Source organism: Talaromyces amestolkiae (genome assembly GCF_001896365.1).
Source record: "Talaromyces amestolkiae strain CIB chromosome Unknown scaffold7.1, whole genome shotgun sequence".
NCBI lineage: Eukaryota > Fungi > Ascomycota > Eurotiomycetes > Eurotiales > Trichocomaceae > Talaromyces > Talaromyces amestolkiae.
Window position 1 is genome coordinate 885,659 of NW_024468043.1, and position 22,222 is coordinate 907,880.

The 22,222-nt window shown below is 44.6% G+C and overlaps 9 protein-coding genes across 9 annotated transcripts; 6 read left to right on the forward strand and 3 right to left on the reverse strand.

Moving 5' to 3' along the window:
- Positions 1-536: 536 nt before the first annotated feature.
- Positions 537-1,388, forward strand: BHQ10_004348 (uncharacterized protein; the record flags this gene model as incomplete). The annotated part of the gene is made up of 4 exons (XM_040876704.1): positions 537-738; positions 790-953; positions 1,012-1,246; positions 1,306-1,388. 4 exons carry the CDS (start codon positions 537-539, stop codon positions 1,386-1,388), a joined length of 684 nt encoding a protein of 227 aa, XP_040732852.1.
- A 616-nt stretch (positions 1,389-2,004) lies between these two features.
- BHQ10_004349 (uncharacterized protein) lies at positions 2,005-2,886 on the reverse strand (the record flags this gene model as incomplete). Its single annotated transcript, XM_040876705.1, has 1 exon — positions 2,005-2,886. One exon carries the CDS (start codon positions 2,884-2,886, stop codon positions 2,005-2,007), a length of 882 nt encoding a protein of 293 aa, XP_040732853.1.
- A 2,674-nt stretch (positions 2,887-5,560) lies between these two features.
- Positions 5,561-7,380, forward strand: BHQ10_004350 (uncharacterized protein; the record flags this gene model as incomplete). Its single annotated transcript, XM_040876707.1, has 5 exons — positions 5,561-5,836; positions 5,889-6,011; positions 6,068-6,170; positions 6,220-6,903; positions 6,953-7,380. The coding sequence occupies 5 exons, from the start codon at positions 5,561-5,563 to the stop codon at positions 7,378-7,380; spliced, it is 1,614 nt and encodes a 537-aa protein (XP_040732854.1).
- A 695-nt stretch (positions 7,381-8,075) lies between these two features.
- On the forward strand, positions 8,076-9,679 carry BHQ10_004351 (uncharacterized protein; the record flags this gene model as incomplete). The annotated part of the gene is made up of 2 exons (XM_040876708.1): positions 8,076-8,165; positions 8,273-9,679. 2 exons carry the CDS (start codon positions 8,076-8,078, stop codon positions 9,677-9,679), a joined length of 1,497 nt encoding a protein of 498 aa, XP_040732855.1.
- A 1,880-nt stretch (positions 9,680-11,559) lies between these two features.
- On the forward strand, positions 11,560-12,790 carry BHQ10_004352 (uncharacterized protein; the record flags this gene model as incomplete). The annotated part of the gene is made up of 3 exons (XM_040876709.1): positions 11,560-12,066; positions 12,125-12,353; positions 12,417-12,790. The coding sequence occupies 3 exons, from the start codon at positions 11,560-11,562 to the stop codon at positions 12,788-12,790; spliced, it is 1,110 nt and encodes a 369-aa protein (XP_040732856.1).
- Positions 12,791-15,697: 2,907 nt separating this feature from the next.
- Positions 15,698-16,477, forward strand: BHQ10_004353 (uncharacterized protein; the record flags this gene model as incomplete). The annotated part of the gene is made up of 1 exon (XM_040876710.1): positions 15,698-16,477. One exon carries the CDS (start codon positions 15,698-15,700, stop codon positions 16,475-16,477), a length of 780 nt encoding a protein of 259 aa, XP_040732857.1.
- Positions 16,478-17,117: 640 nt separating this feature from the next.
- On the reverse strand, positions 17,118-17,738 carry BHQ10_004354 (uncharacterized protein; the record flags this gene model as incomplete). Its single annotated transcript, XM_040876711.1, has 2 exons — positions 17,118-17,139; positions 17,200-17,738. The coding sequence occupies 2 exons, from the start codon at positions 17,736-17,738 to the stop codon at positions 17,118-17,120; spliced, it is 561 nt and encodes a 186-aa protein (XP_040732858.1).
- Positions 17,739-19,710: 1,972 nt separating this feature from the next.
- On the forward strand, positions 19,711-20,340 carry BHQ10_004355 (uncharacterized protein; the record flags this gene model as incomplete). Its single annotated transcript, XM_040876712.1, has 1 exon — positions 19,711-20,340. One exon carries the CDS (start codon positions 19,711-19,713, stop codon positions 20,338-20,340), a length of 630 nt encoding a protein of 209 aa, XP_040732859.1.
- A 751-nt stretch (positions 20,341-21,091) lies between these two features.
- Positions 21,092-22,171, reverse strand: BHQ10_004356 (uncharacterized protein; the record flags this gene model as incomplete). Its single annotated transcript, XM_040876713.1, has 1 exon — positions 21,092-22,171. One exon carries the CDS (start codon positions 22,169-22,171, stop codon positions 21,092-21,094), a length of 1,080 nt encoding a protein of 359 aa, XP_040732860.1.
- Between the last annotated feature and the right edge of the window lie 51 nt (positions 22,172-22,222).

A 22,222-nucleotide genomic window follows, 5' to 3' on the forward strand; every position in this document is an offset into this window, starting at 1 on the left:
TTTCACAGGTTTATGAATCGTGGCCTTAGAAATAGAGCCTACACAAATTGAGTAGAATGAAATCTTAGTGTTATGGACCACATAAGCCAAACGATTTAACAAAAGTATACAGCTACTTAGTCATCATTCAACCTTGAATGCTGCTTAGACAAGATCAGATTTATGCTGCTTTCAAAGAAGCTGCCGGAAATTTAGGTAGGGGTTAAGTGTCCTGGCTACCAATTTCTTGACTGAAGACCGTGCAAAATGTTCTTGGTAGTACTGTATAGATTCGGCAATCGGTATCACAAATCTATATATCCAGTCCGATGTGTTTAAGATCGTCCGCTGTGCTTAGCAACCTTGGAAATGAGCTGATCCGGAAAACGAGTTCCCGGAGAGTAGCCTGGAAGACAACTCAAATACACAAACCTCTCACTCTATTTTATGGAACGACCGCCGTACATATACTCATCTGACGATCATATAATTTGATCTGCTATCAAATTGTGTTTTCACCCTTCTTTCACCTGCCTAGTTTCGAACAATAAGGCATAATGCCCACGTTTTTACACTCTTACTACCCCCTCGGTGTCAACATACCCGGATACCTGCCAAATGAATCCTCTGTGTTCTCCCTTATAGGTCAATTTGCGTTGCTCTGGGCAGCTATTGTCGGTATCGCGTGGTTGATTATCTCTCGTTCCAGACCTGACGCTAGCAACGCCGACCATCTAGCCTTTGTGTGGTTTTGCTTCAGTATGTTTGATCTAACAATGAAAAGAGAAGCTTATCTGACAGATTGATCAGCTGCATCGATCCACCTATTTTTCGAAGGCTATTTCGTGGTGAATCATGTAACGATTGGGGGCAAAAGTCACTTGTTTGCCGAACTGTGGAAAGAGTATTCGTTCTCGGATTCGCGGTACCTTCGGTCTGATGCATTCCTCGTTTGCATGGAGAGTATAACAGCGGTAAGGCCAATTTGGCACAGCAGAGCCTTTGTCTTAAGCTGACAATCTTTGGTTACAGATCTGCTGGGGTCCGCTCGGGTTCTTCGTTGCCTACTGCATTGCCGTACAACATCCAGCGCGATACATCCTACAAACAGTTATTTCCGTTGGTCAACTATATGGTGATGTGCTATACTATGCCACCAGTCTGTTCGATCTTCACCATCGCGGTATTGAGTTTTCGCGTCCGGAGAGTTATTATTTCTGGGTATATTACTTCTTCATGAACTTCATCTGGATTGTTATTCCTTCCTGTAAGTGGCTATTATGTCGAAATGAATTATTAGACAACCTGGCTGAGTTTATTTGGCAGATTATCTGAAGGAGGCAGTGAGAGAAGCCACGAGGGTGTTTCAAAAGGTTGCGAAATTGGAAGAGATGAAGAAACTGCGGTGAACAAGTAGGGTGATATTATAAGGCTTTGGACGCTCAGCATCCAGCGTATATAAGCTTTTTGTCCACATATTTGGTCACTGACCCGTGGAAAATGTTTAGGTTTCCATGCAGAGATGCACATTTTGTTGCCCAGATCATGATCTCGTTGCGACCTATGGCGTATAAGTGCATGCACAGTTGAAGTCCGAGAGCCCCTCGAATACAAGAGCACATTTCTAACCGAAATGAACGATGTCGGTGGTCATGTACAGAGATTTCTCTATTTTAAGAATTCTCGTCAACGCCGTGTTCGGAAAATAATGAATGCCTTCTTCTGTTAAGCCATATATGCCACCCCCTTACCGCTTTTACTCACTGAGTAGAACTGAGCACAATGTATGCCTTCAGGGCGCTGGCACTTCTACTAGATCACCACTAACCACTTCTCCTCTACAAGTTTGATAGTCACGATATTAAATCTAGATTCACTTTTGTCTCCCCTCTATATACAAGGAACATGGTCAACATAGTCAAATTCCACCTGATTACGTTGAGCGATAGCTAGTCAATTAGTCATATTTTTTCTGAATTTTACATTCAACGCGCGTCATTGATTTAAACGCTTTCTCGTTTCAATTCAGCTTTTCTCTTTCGCCTGCTTTCTCCACTTTGGACCCCATATGATGACCGCCCACCAGCAAACACTTAACACGATCCAACTGAGAGCAACGAGGGTACCTGTCCATCCTCGACCAATAGATTTAAGCAGTGGATTGACTATAGCTGCACCTCCCGCTGCAAGGAGGCATCGAACTAGGTTGAACGCAGCGCCCCCGGCAGCTGGGCTTTTCGGGTTGATATCAATGATTAGGGCAGTCAAAGGTTGAACCGCTGCAGAGGTGCAGAGCCCCATAATAAACAGAAGAACAAGTGCAGCTGGAAGTGGTGGCTTTTGCAACCCCATCACCCACCCATAGGGGAGAATCGCAATTGATGAAATGTAGACAAACGCCAATGAAATTTCAAGTCGAATTCTCTCAATCGGAATTTTGTCGATATCTTGCTGGACATTTTTGTCAATAGTTGCGACACCTGATTTTCGGGCATGGCGACGGAAGTTGGCGTCCATTATTCGACCGACTATTGGTCTGATAAGTATTGGTCCGACACCGATAGGAATATAACACAGGCCGACTTGAATTGAATTGTAATTGTACGTTGACGAAAGCTGTTGCGGTAACCCAGTGAGGATCACAATATAGCCAGAATAAAGAATGGCCCCGAAAATGAGAATCAGGAATGATTCCTTCTGGAAGATGATCGGGATAGAAGACAATAGGCCGGGTCTCTGTTTTTTGGAGATGGTTGCATGTTGTGCACCATCACGATTATCTTTTCCCTTCTTCTTGTCTTTCACATATTGTATTGCTGGCTTGTTCCAGTACTGTGGCGGCACTGAACCGTTACCGACGATGTTGCGGCAGGKTTCTGGAATGAAAATGAGGTATACTGTGAACATCACACCAGCATATATTGCCAAAAACCAAAATATGGCTCTCCATCCAAGGAAATGGTCTAATAGACCGCCAATGATTGGACCAAGTGCCGGCCCTAGTGATGACCCAAGTGCAGCAAGCCCTATATAACTGCCTCGCTCTTGTCTGGTGGCTAGGTCGGAAACTACCGCACTTGATATAACGGTTGTGCCACTGCTACCAGCACTTTGTACACACCGTAGTACCAATAGAGCTGCAAAGTTTGTCTGCAGTGCTAGGCCGATGTTAGCTGCAGCAAAAATTGTGAAGCACAGCAGGCTAGCTGGCCTTCGCCCATACCGGTCCGAGTAGCCGCCAATTATCGTAGGTGATATACCTTGAAATATCTATCACAATCGTAAGTGGTTGTTCTTCGTAGAAAATAGAGAGGAAGAGCATTGGAAGGTACCAAATAAGTTGTAATTGTAAGACTGATATTGGTTAGACTAGTATGCAAATCTTCGGCTAACGTGTTCATGGCTGGATAATAAATGCTGGAAGAAACAGGAGATGCGAAAGCTGCCAAGGAAGCGATATAAATGTACAATCCTTTTTCGAATCGTGAGAAGACCGAAAATGGTGGCGGGGGAACACGATCTTGCAAATTGATCTTCTGCGGCTCTCTATTCGTCGAGGCCAATGCAGAGCCTTCAATTGACTGGTCCAGACCATCTTCGTTTGTGCCCATTGGTAGGATTGATCTCTATAAGTATCGAATCAAGAATTCCGAATTGCTGAAAATTCTCCTATACGGTCCAATATGTAATATAATCAAGACGTGGTTATGCACCGAGGAAAAAGCGATCACATTCAAGCATTTAAAGTCCGACTCAGAATTCGGTATCTTCAAAATCAGTGAGGATAGCAGATCTGAATCCTTATATAGCATTCAATTCCAATTTTTGCGGCGTCCAGATGATTGCCGTTACCGGGCCGGTCCGGCTTCTTGAGCCCCCAACTGAAAAACCAACGAGAGTATGAATCCAATAGTCAAATCCCTCTAAACTATATGCATCTTCATAAAATTGACAGATAACTAACCTGATAGCCTGCTAAGTATCAACCTTTCGTTCTTTCTTTCTCTCCTTTTTTCATTTTCAGAATGATCATCATCACCTTATATACTGGCTGACGAGAGAGCCGACCGACCCATTGATGACTATAGCAGTGGTTGCGTACTCGAGCGTTGCACAATGCTTTTCTTGTTTAGTATATGAGTGGATGATATGATTGATTGCTTTTATCTCTCTTTGCCTGGCAAACTTGTAGCCAACCTTTTCGGACTGTAAGAATCCAATAAACATTGCCAAAGGAAGATGTTTAGAGGGAATCCCACGACCCAGGTGGAACGTTGTGGTGACTCTATTCAGTCACAGGTCGACATACTTTTTCATTTGGTATCAGTAGCAGCTAACTAAGTGAGTTAGTTAACTGTGACGGTCAGCAATGAGTTTTTTCGCAAGTTCGTATAGTCACCTAGGTATGGCGGAACAAGGGCGAGTCTAAGTAGGAAATTCGTACATCCGGCGGAATAGAGTCAGTCCGCCATTCTTTTTTGTATTTCGTTTCTTGTGTTTCGTTCATGTTTGGAAGAAACAACAACTAAAAGAACCAATTAAAGTATGCTCTATACGGCGACGTATATGCATGCAGGCGCAACAACCGGCATGAATTAGGCTGGAGTGAAGGAACATGCTGTAACCCGATTTCAAGGGATCCGGTGCATCTTGATGCATTGGCCATTTTCGACAGGGGCTCGAAAGACGGTCTGCGCGGTACCCAAACATGTCAAATTATTCCGGGTTTGTCAAACAGCAACAAAAAACTGTATGAGAAATGACAGTAGCGTACGATCAGCTGAGGAGGGTACGTAGTTGCACCGGGCGATGTCCCTTTTAACGGCGATCTTACCATCACACTGACCAGTAACTAAGCCCTAAATCGACTCGACCCGTCTTTGTCTCAAGGGAAAACAGGATAGGTCGTTTCCATCTCTTTTATACAGTCCACTCTCTTTTGCCAAATTCTTACCAGTATATTTATAGGCACTCTACTAACCACGAAGCTGCTGTAACAATAAACGCTTGCTCGATCTACAACCTAAAATTCAATAGTCGCAAATGTGATGTAGATATCGGAGGTGCATGCATACGTACCTGTCAACTCCGATTGCGTCGCTTAGTTTTAGCGAGACACCCTGAGCTTGGTGGACTTTTAAACTTTATCCAGTCATAGTAGACACAGTTCTGCTATGTACTCTAGCAGCAGCCACTTTAAGGCCGTAGTGGTATTATATGAGGGTCAGTGATGTAGGGTTATACTATCATATAGAGAGTGTCTCCCTGTAGCTGTTTGGTTTACTATTTTGCTGGACAACTCCATTTAATGCCACTCCATTTGTGCATAAGTGAGCCTATGACCTGTGACCTGCCTGAATAGGAAGGAAGGTAGTAGCCGCGTGTGAGACTACAACAACCGCGCAGAAAGAGACACCTGCCTTACTTTCTTTCTTTTTCCTATCCTCTTATAATCCTCAGCTATCAAATTTTCGCCTCTTTAAAAAGAGTGTGAAGGCACTTACAACTCCTTTTCTGCTTGTTCGTCAGTCTACATGACAAAACTAATCCATAAGACTTGAACCACATCCCCGCACTCAAAATGGCGTTCACGACGCGTCTTATCGTTAACACTCACCAATACGCGCAGAGCCTCACTCAAGACATCGACTTGGCCTCCTTGTCGACCTCCAAGGATCTTGCCTTTGGTCTTATTGGCGCCATATTGCTACTCACTGTTTTCGCTCAGTGGACTGCGAAGAGTTACAAGTTCTGGCAATACACCTTCATCAATAAGTCCAGCTGGTGGAATGCCTCCAAGGCAAAGGAAAACTATCTCTGGAACGCTCAACAGTTGCTTATTGATGGCTTCCACCAGGTATGTTCCTAGTCGATCATGCAGCGAACTTACAAACAGTTCCATCTGACAGAAGCAGTCACCCAAAGGTTATGTTATCGATACTGACATGGCCCGTACCGTTCTCCTCTCCCCCGAGTATGCAAACGAGATCCGTAATGATCCACGTTTGAACTTTAGAAAGCACAATGCAAAGGTGGGTTCATCGGAATGTGTTTCCAAAAACTCCCTCGAATAACATAATGATAATAGGATTTCCTGGGCCATCTCTCTACATTTCAACTCTTTGACGAACGTCAAACCTTTGGCAATATGGTCAACGTCATGGTGCGAACAAAACTCACGCAATCATTGGGTAAGGCCCCTGAAATCTATATTGTCGTGCTTGCTAACTTCATTGGCAGGACTCATCACTAAAGCTGTTTCGGAAGAGATGACTGATGTCATTCATAACCAATGGATGGACGATTCTCAGTGGCATGCAATCAACCTTAAGAAAACCATGCTCGAGGTTATTGCTCAACTATCCTCTCGCGTCTTTCTCGGACCGGAACTCTGCCGCAACAAGGATTGGCAGCGCATTACAATCGAATACACCGTCAATATTTTCATGGCAATTTCAGCGGTGAAGCGATATCCCAAATTTTTACACCGTTTCGCTCAATGGATTGTGCCTGAAGCTCGCATTGTCCGCGCCCAGATGGCCGAAGCGCGTCGTATCATTCAACCCGTGATTGATCAACGCAAGTATGAGCTATCATTCGAGAAAAAACCTCAGGATAGTTTCACCGAACCAACACGTAAACATACCGATGCGATACAGTGGCTGCTTGAACTATCCAACGGAGGAGACTACGATGCGGCCTTGGCCCAACTCGCGCTTTCCATGGCAGCTATTCATACCACGGGAGACATGATCACCCAGGTCATCTATGATCTTTGCGAGCATCCAGAACTGATTCGACCTTTGCGTGAAGAGGCTATTGCCGTTTTGGGAACTAATGGATGGAAGCATACTTCGCTTTACAACTTGAAGCTCATGGATAGTGTGATCAAGGAAAGCCAGCGTATCAAGCCTGCTGGAATGGGTGAGTGTCATCCACTCTGTTTACTCTACACTAGCTTATATTAGTATAGTATCCATGCGCCGACTTGCTACAGAAGATGTCACCCTTAAAGACGGCCGCCGCATTCCCAAAGACAGCATGGTCGCAGTTTCTGGACACTGGAGCTGGGATAACTTGATCTACGAGAACCCTGATCAGTTCGATGGCTATCGTTTTTACAAAATGGCTCAGAATCCAGAGACTGAGCAAATGTCACATCTTGTCGCCACGAGCCCTCAGCATCTCGGTTTCGGTCATGGGAAACAGGCCTGTCCCGGACGCTTCTTTGCTGCGAATGAGGTCAAGATTGCTCTCGCGCACATCTTGCTCAAGTACGACTTCAAGTTGGACGAGGGCAGCCCTCCACCAAAGATTTTCAAGATGGGATGGATGATGACGTCTGATTCTCAGGCCAAGATTCTCGTCCGTCGCCGCAAGGAGGAGATTGATCTCGACTAGACTCTTCTGCTTGGTGATGTTTCCGAAGATTTCTTTCTTTTTCCTTTCTATTTCCTCGAATTGTCTGATCATGGCATGATTGAAATTTTGATTTGATGATATGGTTAGCACATTCATCTTCATCTTGAAGCTGACTAAACGATGCATCAATTAGTGATTAGTGGTAGTCCTCCATGAGACATGAAACAATGAATCAAAGATAGCAGTATCCTAACCCTAAATAACCCTGATGACTCATCCACTTTGTACGTCTGAGACTTCTTTTCTCATCACCTGCAATCGCCGACCACATTTCCATGTTAACGGTTATCGAAAAGTCATTGAACGAGACGTAAGAATAGCATGATGGATGAAGCTGATCGATTGCTTGTTGCCTCGGATTTAAGGTTGATGTCAAATTAAAGCACGTGATCTCGCTGACCGTTTGTTATCGTATCGCAGTTTGTTGGTACTGTCGTTTTTCTCAGCCTCACAAATTCTACATTCGCGTGCTTTCAATCGTAATCGATTTTCTCGTGTCGCATTTCATTGATCGCGCTGGCAATTGAGAGTATAGAAGACCTCAAGTCCGGGTCATTGCGACCATCAAAATTTGACGACGGACAAAATCTGCGGGCTGATTCGGATCGGCGGTGCAATCATGCGATAAGACACACTGTCATCAAATTCTATTGTTTTCTACTCCTTCAGATACAATGGCAGATAGAGTATTGAATAGAGATACGCGAAGATTTCATAGAAAGTCGCGTAATGGGTGTATGCAATGCAAGCAGCGACATGTCAAGGTACGCTTTTCAATTGTGCGCTTATATCCGAGGATGCATTTGTCCATCCGCCATCGCAGCTATATCGAAGCGACTGAGTCCTACCATTGATTCTGACTAAAGAATAGTGCGACGAGCTCAAGCCGTCATGCGGCAACTGCCAACAAACAAATCGTGTGTGCAGTTTTCTGCGCATGCTTCCTAGTATACCGACATCATTAGCTACAAATACTGGGATTTCTGGAACAGGTGGTAGCTACAGCAGTAGCAGACACAATTCCATATCGCCAGTCATATACTCCAAATCTGGGCCACCGACACCCTCCTCAGCGGTTTCATCATCATTAGCATCACCATCATGTACCAATGTCACAGTCACAGCTACAGCCCCAGCCACAGTCACAGAATCAATCCCACCACCCGTCGACATCGACGCAAAACTGTTCAGCCAATACAACAGCACCCCTACCCGGGAGTTCAATCTCGCAGATCTTTCCATGATGCACAACTGGTCTACTGAGACCAGTTTTACGCTCTCGCCCACGCCTGAAGTGCAACAAGTATGGGCACGAACTATTGTGCAAATCGCCTTGCAACACCGATTCTTGCTTCATGGCATACTAGCTACTTCCGCTTTACATGTGGCGTATACGCGACCTTCTTCGACAAAAGAGTATAGAGAGTTGGTGGATTATGCGGCTCAGCATCAGACTATTGCAGTGAGTTTATTTCAGAGGGCGCTCGTGAGTCCGACGGCCGGTGGGCAGCGAGAAGCTCTTTTTGTGCTGTCCGTGCTCATCTCGGTGATTGCAATTGCGACGCTGCGAGATGAGATTTCTGATGCGATGGAGATCGATATCATAACGACTCGAGCGTCTGGAGCAGCGATTATGGATTTCAAATGGATTCACTTGTCTAGAGGCATACTGGTGCTTTGTCAAGAAAACCTAGATGAGTTGGCTCGTGGATCCGTGGGGTTACTGATGCGCAATGATGTTGTGCTAGAACATGGGAAATGGAAAGATAAGGATCTCGCAGATGATTTGCGGAATTTGCAGCGATTATGGCATGGTGATGAGCCCTTGACATCGATAGAAGGGTTGGAGGAGGAGATATCAAAGGCAGACCGGGAAGCCTTTGATGAAGCTTATGTTGCGTTGATCTCAACACGATCCAATGTCACGGAATATATGCATGCATTACAACCCGAGTCGAATACGACAAAGGAGAGCCAGCTTCTTCAAGGCGGTACTACGAAATCCAGTAAACCATCTGTCGACAGTCGAGTCACGGCCGAAGTCTTTGTATGGCTCATTCGCATTCCCTTGGAATATATCGAATTATTGGAACGACAACATCCCATCGCCTTGATTATACTTGCGCATTATGCGGCGTTGCTAGGCAAGGAGTGCGCTACGTGGTGGTCGGAGAAGAGTGCGTATATGATTATCAGGAGGGTGTGGGTTGTGTTGGATGAAAGGCTGAGGAAGTGGATTGAGAGTCCGATGGCGGATGTTCGGCGAGCAAATGGATAAGATATCATAATCCTTACGAGGAATGATAACTGGGCCTTTGCTGGTTTTAGTTTGGCTATACTACGGTCCCTTAGTCTACTCGTTTCTAGGCTATCTTTGACTCAGTGTGTGGACGGAATCCGGCTGTTGGTTGGATTGAAAGTTCGGTTGGCTTGTCTGACGCATCTGATGTAGACCTGAGACGTATTGTTGGTTCATTCTGGCCATTCATGAATCTTGGTGGAACTCGATCGAAGAATCCAACGTTCTCCTTTGAAGCATCTTCCTAATTGTATGCCTTCAGCATTTACAGCCCAGTTTCCGTGCTTGACCGCAACCTCGATTTAGTGTTGTGTATAGCCTCAAGACCGAGAATTGATGGGAAATGAAGGAGTAGGGTTTGGTTAGCATGACCTGCGTTTAATATTTGGTTCACCTGCATGTGGTCAAAGGAATAATAGGGTCAGAGAAAATCTTTATGGTCTCGAATACCAACAGAAAGTCCCACCGCAAGACGAGCAATGCAAGTCACAGCACTCCAGCTTTCAAGAAGCCCTACGCAAGATATGCACTTTGGTAGGCCTCACTATTGATGAATCCTTGGACTTTTTCACGGATCATGTGACATACAGCTCCTGCGGATAGAGACTATGTACCGCGACATCAAATGCGGGCTATATTCAACATTATGGTATCAACATAGGTTTATAGAATAGATCTGGTGACCCTTCTTGAAAAGATAACATGCATATTTTAGAAATCCTGGCGACCTAATACAGCCGGAACTCGTCCGATAGATTTGTGATATGCATATGACCAAAACGCAGGATCCAGGAACCAAAGTTGGGATGATCGATTGAAGAATGCACTTCAATTGAATGAGTAGATAATTCTTCTACCAAGTAAATATATTTAAAAATTAAAGACCTCATATATCTTTTTTTAATAATATATTATAACTAAATAAAAAGTTAATAGCACGTACATGCTTCAGTAGGGAATAACTATTCACCAAAGCACGCACGGTAGGTGCGTAGTTGCTAGGTGCCGGGGTCAGATATCCGGAGTTGATATTGACGTTCCGGCAATTAGACCATAGAGATAACTCTAAGTAGGAACTGCGTCGGAAGTCGGAAGTCTCCGTTGATGGCTGATAACAGCTATGGTGATATCACCAATGAGAGCTCATTATTTCGCGTGCCTTGATAAGACCCGAATGCAGCGTTGAACTAGCGCCACGGTGCAAAGTACGTAGTCTCAATGAGGTTGGATTTTAATACATAACATAGTGAGCAAGAACTAGCTATCTTTCTACTTGAATAAGAAAGCTCTACATATCATTACGTATCTCGGAATGTACGTGAAGCACTGTTGGGGTAGTGTTTAATTCCAATTCCGCCTATCTTTCTACGAAGTAGTAATAGGACTGCCCTGGGTCCTCCACCATGCTTATATGACTGATTTTCCCAAATCGTCGCATTCATGCTCTTTCGGCTTAGCATTTACCTCCACTATAATCAGGACCACATAGCACATGCCCAGGGCAAGGTACGGGCGGAAATGCCCGCCTTCTTATTGAGTGCCTTCAAAGTTTGTACACGGTTTAGTAACCCAGATTTAGGAAGGCTTATCTCTCTCCACCCTGATCCTAAATACGTAATAAGTTTATTCAATATAGTCGCATTAGAAATCTCCTCCCCGATTACATACTTGTACATAGACATTCATTTTCAGATCCTAACCCAAAGTACGGCCTACCTATATACAGCTAGTGCGACTGTATCTGATCAAAGAGATAAGAGTCGTCAGTGCTTTTATGAATTATAAATACCTCAGACAGGAGTGGTTCAAGTGAGGGCTATCGGGAAAAATACATTGGAAGAAACTCGCCTGGATTCGCAATGAAGCTTACCTCAGTTCTTTTCGTAGCCGCAGCTTCTGCTGCCGCCCATCCCAATGCCACTCGCACAAAAGTCATCCTTGAAAATGACTGGAGCTCAGCGGGATTTATCCCTTTCCTCCTTGCTCTTGACGCTGGATGGGACGTTCTTGGATTGATCGGTGACACCGCCAATTCATGGGCCCTACAAACCAGTCTACACGGTCTGGCCACGCTTGAAATTGGGAATTTATCGTCCTGCATTCCAGTATACAAGGGCGCCGACTTTCCTCTCCTCAACACACCGGAACTCTTTGCTATGTGGGAGCAGATCCATGGAGATCTGCCCTGGCAAGGTGTATTTGCGCCAGAGAATTTGACAGCAGAGGCTTTGGGCAGTGACCCAACTTCGGGCAACCCCCAAAGGATCTCTCCGGCTGCTTTCGTTGAGGGCTTCCCTAATGCCACCCTTGCAGGCAAACACGCCGCGGCATGGATGATTGAGCAGGTGCATTTGTATCCTGGAGAGGTAGGTTATCTTGGCTAGCCAATCGGTGACGATGATGTATATGCTGATTTTTCAGTAGGTTATGATATATTCTGGTGGCACCTTGACCAACATCGCCCTAGCCGTGCGCATGGACCCCGAATTTGCTTCGCTTGCTAAGGGTCTCGTTATCATGGGTGGATATATTGATGTCAACTTGTACCAAGCAAGCGGATCTGTAAATCAGGCCGACATCAACAGTGATATCAATTTGATGTTGGACCCAGAGGCAACCAAAATTGCCCTGACAGCTTCGTTTCCAAACATCAGTAAGTGCATCCACCTGATTTGGCTACTTATGAGATCGAAGCTAATCGTAACAGCAATCGTAGGCAATGCTGCAAACCAAGTCTTCCCAGACCAAGAATACCTCGACACGGTATATCAGGTGAAAAACAAATACACGACCTTGATGTACAACAACTACGGGACCATTTTCCCATTCTGGGATGAAACGGCGATGTTCGCTGTCCTGGATCCCAGCAATGTTATCAATTCCACGCAGTTCTACCTCGACGTGGACACCGCCTGGTCCAGCCCAAGCTATGGCACTGTCCACGTATACCAGCAGGCGTTGATGCCGAGGCAACAAACTCTTCAGCTGGTCAACTATGTGTATGAAGTTGACGCCAAAAAGCTGAAATCAAGCATCAAAAGAGCCGTGCAGTATCCTACAAGTTGTGAGAAGATGCAACGGGGGTGGTAGGTTGTACATCAGCAGGTTCTATGCACTGTCATTGCGCCTTACGTATAATTTCCGGATGGCGATTGTATTTAAAAGGTGTATAGAGTACTATTAGCTCTGGATTTATCGAATGTAATGTTCATTGATCGTTCCGGCCAGAGTTGAACACTGTATTGACGTGTAGACATTCAACCATTGTCTACCTAACTAAGATGGATCCAGGTCCGTGACAAACGCGAAGCGAAAAACGGCCCCGCTTTCACCAGGACGAAGATTATTTTCTATATATTAGTAAATTATTATATTTGGTAGTTTATTCTAAATTTCACCCATGTCCATATCGATAGCACCATCGTAGTATCGGACATAGCGAGAAACGAGGAGAAAACGAAGCAAAGAAATGCAACAACAACACGCCACATTACGCGTTCAGTAGTTTAGAGGCTGTTGACTTTGTGGCTACAACAAGTTCCAACAATCCGGGAATATTCGCACCAGTCAGCGCCATTGTCTCTAAGAAACAGGAGTATTTTAAATGAATATACGCGTATGCTTACTGGTTGATAACGCAGGTGTAAGAGCAATAATGAGCGAAGGATGTTTTTGGTCGTATAAATTCTCCAGTTTGGACATACTCTACAGATCCGCGAGTTGTATATGAACGTATTTTGTGTATTCAAGAATACGCCACAGCTGCTAACTACCAGATATTTCAACGGCTTAGGCTCTGAAGCTTGGCCGATTTTTGAGCCCTTGAGCTGGTGATCCTAACCATTCTCACTACGTACATATAGTGGACTATCGTTGGTAAGCGGATAACTAGTGAAGCTGCAGGGTCATCATCAGGATTCGGGAAAGGGCTAGTATAGTACTCTGTATTTCGGTTGATAATTATTGGGAAAGGACAGGAAAAAGCTGATTGATTCGATTTCGGATTTTGGAAATATAGCGGCCTAACATTTAATGATTCTCTTTAGATAAATTCCCAGTGTTCAATCTCCAAATATTACACAAACATAAAAATTTTTCACGTACAAATAGTCCAGGCCTTTTCTTTTTCAGCCCTTTCGACAGAAACAGAAACAACCGTGTTAGGGACTCCTTGTAGGCCCACAACGGTACCCGGGGGCCAAAATCAGCTGCAACCCTAAGTAAGCTTTCGTTGGCGCTCAAATCAAATCTGTCACCAAACCGCTTGTTGACTTGAAACGAATCATGTTTTGCAGACAGCCTACCAAMCCCGATCAAGCCATGAAACTTCGTTGGTGTGTGTACGATTTCTGCCCTAGTCCCTTACAGTAGTGCGCTTACGTACCCTAGGTGACGTTGAACTAAACATAGTCCAGTCGAGTCAGGTCAGCACTAGGGCTAAGTTGCAATGTACGATAGCAAGTCCTCTCAGTTGATAGGTCAATACGAAACGGAAAAGTAGGGTCTATATGACTCCATGTAACGAGTTGGGAGAGCTATGCTGGTTATGGCTAGATTCAAGGATCGAGGGTAAGATGAATGCGACGTCAATCGATATTAGGAGATCTGCTCGTTCATAAGCCTTGTACAATGAATGCTTCAAAGGGTATGGGTTGTGAAAGCCAATCAATTAGGTTGCGTACCTGGCAGGTGTAACTTGTACCTGAGCTCTTGAGATGCACCGCGAACATCGATCAGTGTCATAGAAAGCTTGGAAAAGGGAAGCAAGCTTTCTTTAGAGTTGAATTGACTGAAAAATTTTCCGGTCGGTCTTACCGTTGGCACAGGTGTTGTCCAACATCTTTCATACACAGGCCATTGTTCAATGCAATCATACTCTGTCCAACCTATGACACTTGAATACCGATCCTTCAGTCCCTAGCTCGTTAGCAACTAAGCTTTATGCTAGCCTCAGGCTACAGCTTCTAAAMAAGCCACAACGCCTCCAACTGATGTTCGTGCCTCGTAAACTTGCTTCGTGAGAGTGTCAATGGTTTGTACTCATCCTGGACCTAAAATTAGCCCCGCTGTAAAGACTCCTTTTTTGTTTCCCTGAAGGGTTCGATGATGTTTGATGACTAGGGAGCGGTGGTCGCCTTACTGGTCAATGTTTATGCGCTGGTGAAAATTCTCGTGTTCGAGTTCTAGATCAAGATCAGACGCTCTCTTTCGCAGCCAGATCAGCTGTTGCAGCACGTGGGGGTACTTACTGCTTTTTATAAAGTAGCATAGCGCAAGTCATGGTCATAGTCATCCAAGATAGGTTTGTAGATGTCAAGATACGAGTGGATGATTCCTAGTAGAAAGCTTACAGTATCTGATGCATCCATGCTAAATCAGTCTACTTGTGTCTAGATTCTTTTGTGTCTTTTCTCCGAGCCAATCATCTGCCCTAAGAACAATGCGATATGGCTCTAAAGGCGTCTAGAATACGTCGAGATAGAAAACGAACTAGCGTGTAAGCTACAAAGCAGCCTATGTAACCTGGGGTTCGGGACATGTATTCATGCGATCTGATAGTGTGTATGGAGGAAAACTTTACCTTTGTTCTGTACAGAAGAATTTATCCGGTAATTCGTGTTTCCAGGCAATCTGTAAGCACATGGCACTCTAACAACTATTGGTTCAATAGAATTTGATTTGTACCTGAACTACTCAGGCGCATACAGCCCGGGACATTCGTTCGTTATGCTAGACTATTAGTCTACCCTAACAATATCTATTTAGGTAGTATCCAGCTGATGACCATGAGATATTACCTGTTTCAGTGTTATTCCTCTTCTATAAAAACCACCAATCTGCCCTCTCCATGAACCCTTCTCTCTCTTTTTTTTCTTCAGCCAGCTCATCAAGGTCTCTTCAGTTCCAATCCTTCCTTACATTCCTTTCAACACCAAATTGAATTTGGTACATTCATTCCTTTTTTAACAAGTCCCTCTTTTCAACAAAAACATCACAATGGTTTCATTCTCCAGCCTTATTGTCGCCTCTGCGATGGTGACAGCAGCTTTTGCGGCTCCCACCAAGTCCCTCACCAAGCGTTCTAACGCCAAAAAGGGTGCTGCTTACAACGACGCCAGCCTCGTCAGCCTCGTTAGTGACGCTTCCTGGGCCTACAACTGGGCAAGCTCTTCCGGCGGCACACTCCCCTCCGGCGTCGAGTTCGTACCCATGCTCTGGGGATCTGACACCACCGGTTGGACCACCAACGTCGAAGCCGCCCTCGCCAGCGGCAGCACCCATATTCTCGGATTCAACGAACCTGATCTCGACACCCAATCCAACATCGACGCTGCCACCGCCGCTGCTCTGTACAAGGAATGGATCACTCCTTACAAGGACCAAGCTGAATTGGTCMCCCCCGCCGTGACCAACGGTGGCGCCCCTCTAGGTCTCACCTGGATGGAGTCATACCTTGAGGCCTGCAATGGTGAATGCGGTCAGACTGCCATGGCTATCCACTGGTACGCGGATGCCGTCGACACCGACTTTGAAAGCTACATCACCGAAGCCTATAATCTCGCTGCCAGCCACGGTATCTACAAGATCTGGATCACCGAGTTCCAGAAGACTGGTGTTGATGATGCTTCTCAGGCTACTTTCATTGGCAACACTATCCCTTGGTTGGATGAGACCAGCTACGTTGAGCGTTATGCCTACTTTTACGTTGCCGACGGTTATTTGACCAGCGGTAGCTCTTTGAGCACCATCGGCTCTGCTTATAACTCTGACGAGTAAATCTTTCGTCTAGACAAAAGTATAGATAGGCTGTTGAGCTTTCAGCTCCTCCGTGTCAATTACTGAACACTTTCTGTGTAAACTCAGTAGCTTCACTTCACTTCTGTACATAGCTTTTGCCAAACAAAATTTGAATCTCACCATTCGCTACTTACTAAATCTAACGGTAGACTATACTTCAGTGTATCATTGCAAGCCGCATGATGTGTTCGATGCATGGTAAATCATGTAGTCGAATGTAGATCCGGTTGGTTCCGTATATCAACTTTCAAGTTCTCACGTTCCCATGATTGACGGGCTTTCTAGAAAATCTAGAAATCTGTTCCAGAAAAGGTAATCAACACATGGACCCTCTGAAAGGTCGATCTCTCAGATTTGCAACTCTTAACATCGATATTGTTCCCAATACGGTCTAGCCTATGATTTTCAAGAGTCTACTTAGCCTTAAACGGACTAGCACATTAGGGTTTGTTAATTGCATTTTCCAACGGAGTATCACGGAGAAGAGGAAGAAGAAAGATAATGGATAAATTATTATATTGGACCTATTTAAAAGCTCAAGATCTCCCGTACATGTGTCTGGTTCTCCTAGCCTGAAGCTAAGGACACAGCAGCTGTCAGGACCCGGCACCGGAAATGGCTATGGCTCCATCGAAGAGACCCTTGTAATATGTCAGTGAGTTGACAAAAGTAACAACTTAAATACAGAGAAGGGGACATACGATCCAGTGTCGCTTTCTTCAGCTTGCCTTTCCCAGTCTTCAGAACCGCCTTGTGCCTGCACCGCGGCATTACCATCAAGGGGAGTACCCTCAGACACCGGCTTCTTTTGCATTTGTGTATCAGGATTAATTTTCTGGTTCTTCTGGTGGTATTCATTCTCCTTCTCGATCAATTCTTCGCGGTGAGCCCTGTTTTTAGGCCATATCAACAAATCCATACCATTCAAAAACGGTAAAGTTTTACCGTCATCAGATACCGCATGCCGGAATTTGTTTTTGAACCTTTCCTTTCTGTGTTCAATTCTCATGGCGTACTTGTCGATAACATCATCGATGAAATTTCTCTGTATATTCTCGATTGTTCGATCGTGTTCCTCAAGAGCAGTAAAATACCTGTCAGTCACTCGCAGCCATCTTTTAAAATAGGTTGCCCGCTTGCGATATAGCGTAATGAATAGTTTATCCTTGGCTTTAGAGAATGCTTCGACCTCTTCAGGACCCAAGACTGTGTCAGGGCTAGAGGATTTTCGTGTTTCCATGGTTTCTCCCCCTAATTTTGAGCGTGTGGATTCTGATAAGAAAGGCGTAAAGAATTGTCTCTTCAGATCAACAATTTTGTGATGAAGGATTGAGTCGATAAGAGATATGATAGAGAGCTTGTAGAGCTGCAAAGATACCATAGCTATAACCCTGTTTTTGTAGCATTTTCTTGAAGCTACAGCCAAGGTTTTTGGAGTCATACTTATCTTACTCTTCTATGACTATACAGAGCATGACAGTAACGATTCTTCAGATGCAATTACTCGCAGTGAGTAATATTAGTTTCGAAATTTTGCCGAAAACAGACAAAAGCAGGCTTTTCATCCTATTCTTATAACTTGAAATCATCCGTCCACCTCCCACTCGTGCTTATCCCGTCAAATATCTTAATAAATAATCTAGTGTAACATCATTACAACCAACACGGCCTCAAGATGTTTGATGTATGGTCTACTGGCCTCCTTGTGAAACACGGACAATAAACTTCGGGCTGGATTCCAATCAACGTCCCCCTATTCTTCAAATGTCGGTATGCTTTGATCGACTTCTAGATCCATTGCCATATCCAAATTTGTCGGGTTCGGCCCAAAAGCTCATAAAGGAGTCAACTATTGTAAGAATAAACGACGCACAGCTATGTTTCCTAGCAATGTCATTAATAGACATGCAAATATCGGGGGTTTACTCGGATTGATGATGAGCTGGACATCATTGGCATACAGTTTATTTGAAATAAAGCTAGATCTCCAGAATTGTACCTAATCGCGAGTTAATTTCTTTCCCTGAACTTGCCCTACTCACCTTCATTGCCCTTCAAGGTGACAGCGATGCCTGAACGACGTTTCACGGTTATGTATCCAATTCTTTCCGAGACTTCTGAAGTGAAATTTCAACAGCTTGATTTATTCCCCGTAAATAGCAATACTGAATGTCAATAAGCGATACGTATGACGGCGGACAGATATGTTTGCCATTCGCCGGAAATACCTACATAGAATTATGCAGGGTTTCAGATGAGCTCGACTATAGACGATCACCAACTTTCTCGGATGATGACAAAAACATTTGAACAGGAGAATTACTCAGACCTACGTAAGTACTGCCACACCGTTTTTTTCATTTCCTCTGTTCAGCAAATTCCTCTTTAACCAATGCTAGGTCATACCACAGGCCTAAAACTCGCATCTTCTGTCCTACCATGCCACCTGTGTCAAAGATACAGACAATTTCATGTCCTGAAACTGTGATTCATGATGCAGAATGACTGGCATAGTTTTTCACACTGTCATCAACAGTCCGAACAACATAAAAGAGTCATACAGTGATTCAAACATCCCATTACAAGATGATGTATTGCTGGTATATTAAGAGTCTCATTTTCCTCTACAATGCGTAGTATAAGCTCTTCAGAATCTACAAGCAGCGTTTTTTTCTCTGCTACAGCCGCCAACAGGAGAAAAGGATTCATACTGCTAGAAGCTGTTCCCGTAGCAGCTTAGGTTACAATAACATCGACGCCACAGTCAAGCCAACTAAATTCTTGCTGTAGTATCAAATGGAGCAAGATTCCCATGCAGACGGTTATAGATTTGGCATCGAGCTTGAATATCGCTTGACGTTGAGAGATAATCAAAGGACATATTTTGATAGACCAAAGGTTCGGGGTCAACTCGCAAAACTGTGGAATGATGCTGGGAATAGATTTGATGACCATATTTCAATGGAATCTGGATATTCAATGGGTCAGACCGAAGATTTTCAAGCTTGGAGCATAGTGGATGAACACTCGATGGATGGCGGGCAGTCTTTTCCAGCTTGTCAGTTTCTATCCTTCATTATTGCTGTTCAAGTCTGATCATTCTAGTTTCCTTTGAATTTGTATCGCCTATCTTTCACTACAGGAACGGCTTGAAATGGGCAAATCAAATCAAAAGGTTGTCGGACTTTATATCTCGCCACACACGACCGGAGATGGATGATACCACTGGGATCCATATCCACGTCTCGCCTGTTAATGGTCGTTGGAGCCTTGTCGATCTTAAACGCATCGCTGAAGCAATTATTCACTTTGATAACCCCCTGAATACGCTTTTCCCCAATCACAATTACACGCAAGCTTTCCTTAAGTCTAACTTGAGAGATAACCCGATTCTCAACAAACTGCCTCGAGGAAAAAGTCCTTCTTCCGTCATTCAAGAGACTAAAACAGTTGAAGAACTGATTTATATCATGAATCCTCCGGATGGGCGAAGCGATTTCAGTCAACGAAAGTACGCTTGGAATTTCACAAACAACTCGAATGACCCATCAGTATGTTCTAACCCAAAATATACGATTGAGTTTCGGAGCCCAAGGTCCACAACAGCATGCAATTTGATCGAGAAATGGATCGCATTTACAGTCACTTTTCTTCATGGCTCGGTTACTTCACCCGAGAACATCCACAATGACTTTGAGCCGACTGTCGATGGACTTAACGGGTTCTTATACCGCAATCGTCCTCCTGGCGGTACCGACAATTACTGCTGGGAGAAGCACTTGTCTCAGGATGCGATAGATAAAGTTTTGAACGATGTGGACCACCATACTGTCGAAGAATGAGAATGATTTAGTCCGGTATTCCTATAAGGTCTATTATCAATCCATCCATGAACCCCATCACCCCTTCAATAGACAGCTCATTTTTCTTCATATACCCCCCTTTTTTTATATAATTTATCCCCTTTTCTTCTTCTTTTACATATTTTTACTTCTTTTCTACATATTAGTTCGATTTTCTTTCTTCTCCTGTATCCTACTTTGTTAGCTATTACTCTATCCTTAGACTTCTCGAGCTCCCTCCATTAGGGCTTAGTGCTTCACGTGGCCATACAATCTTTATATGTTCAAAATAGCCTTCGAGAAATCTCCTTGATTAACCTAATCGCAAATGTGTATGGTGATTTTAAATACTAGACTCCTGATTACAGGTATGCATACAAACAGGACACAAGTCAAATCTTGACCACAATGACTACCTAGGTATGTACAAAGAATGTACTTGTTACGGCTGGTCATATGAATTGTTATTTCAAGGGGAATCTTGAGAGTCGATTTAGAGAGGATCTCAGCGGGCATGAGGCTAATAATGGAGGCTGTGAAGTCGACTTCTTTGTAATAAGAAGGCGCGTATTGCGCCTATGTTCAATTTGAGGATGAGCAACTTGGTGGAAATGAAGCTGGGAAAGAAGATTAAGGCCCTTATAATGAGTAGGTAGATAATTATTAGTTGAATGTATGATAACTCCCTGCCTAACAGTAACCTTAGTAGTGCACGACGACATGCTCCTGTTCGATTCCAGTCCGTCACACTCTACACATTGACCATACCGAATTTAATAAGACTTTCAGCTGACGCCATCACCGCTTGTTCACTTGAATATCGCCACTGCCAACCAAGCACTTCTCTCGCCTTAGCATTACTGATCTCTTTGGCGACCCCCAAGTCTCCCAAAACAAGCCGCACAATAGGCAAGAAAAGTGCCACACCTCGCATCATTATATTTGGCAGCACCATAGTCGGTACTTTTCTTGCTTTTGATCCCATGTTTTTTTTTAGAATCTTAGCTATATCTTCTAGCCAAAGACTTCCTTCGCCCACACATATGAATCGTTCTCCCTTGGCCTTAGGCTCTGTCATAGCTCGCAAGTGCATATCAGCACAGTCGCGGACGTCGACAATACCAAATTGTAGTTTTGGAGATCCAGGTAGAGCACCACTCAGAAGCTCGCCCACGGTCTTTAGACTAGAGGCGTCGTCTTTACCGAGTGCGGGTCCCAGTATGGCGGTTGGGCAGATAACGGCAAGCTCAAGCTTGCTGTTACTCTGACTCTCCAAATTCTTCATGAAGTCCCATGCGGCGCGCTCGGCTAGAGTCTTTGATTTGTTGTATGGCGGCACAGTACTTCCAGGTCCGAGATCTGTCCAATCCTTCTCGGTATAAGGGACACCACTCTGACTACGTTCCTTAGGATGTCCGTATCCAACAGCCGCAAAGCTACTAGTCATCACAACACGAGTAGCACACCCCGAATCGCGGGCGGCTTTAAGTACACGCAGCGTACCCTCACGGGCGGGAATAATGAGGTCGTCTTCATGCTTTGGTAGGGCAGCCGGAAATGGGGATGCGATGTGGAGTACATATGTAGCGTCCTTGACAGCTTCAGCCCAGCCGTCGTCTTTGAGAAGATCAGTTTCAACGACCTGCAAAGATGAGATTTGAGATTCGGTGATTCCGTCGGCTGCACGGAGGGAGGATTCTATTGCGGCGGCTCGAGATAAGGTGCGGACTGTTGTGCGGACGCGGTAGCCTTGACGGAAGAGGAGGATGATTATCCAGCCGGCGAGGAAGCCGGTACCGCCGGTGACGAGAACGAGCGGCTTTTCGGCCATCTTTTTCTTCTTAGCCAAGGAATATAAATTCACAACTCAGTAGATAGTAGG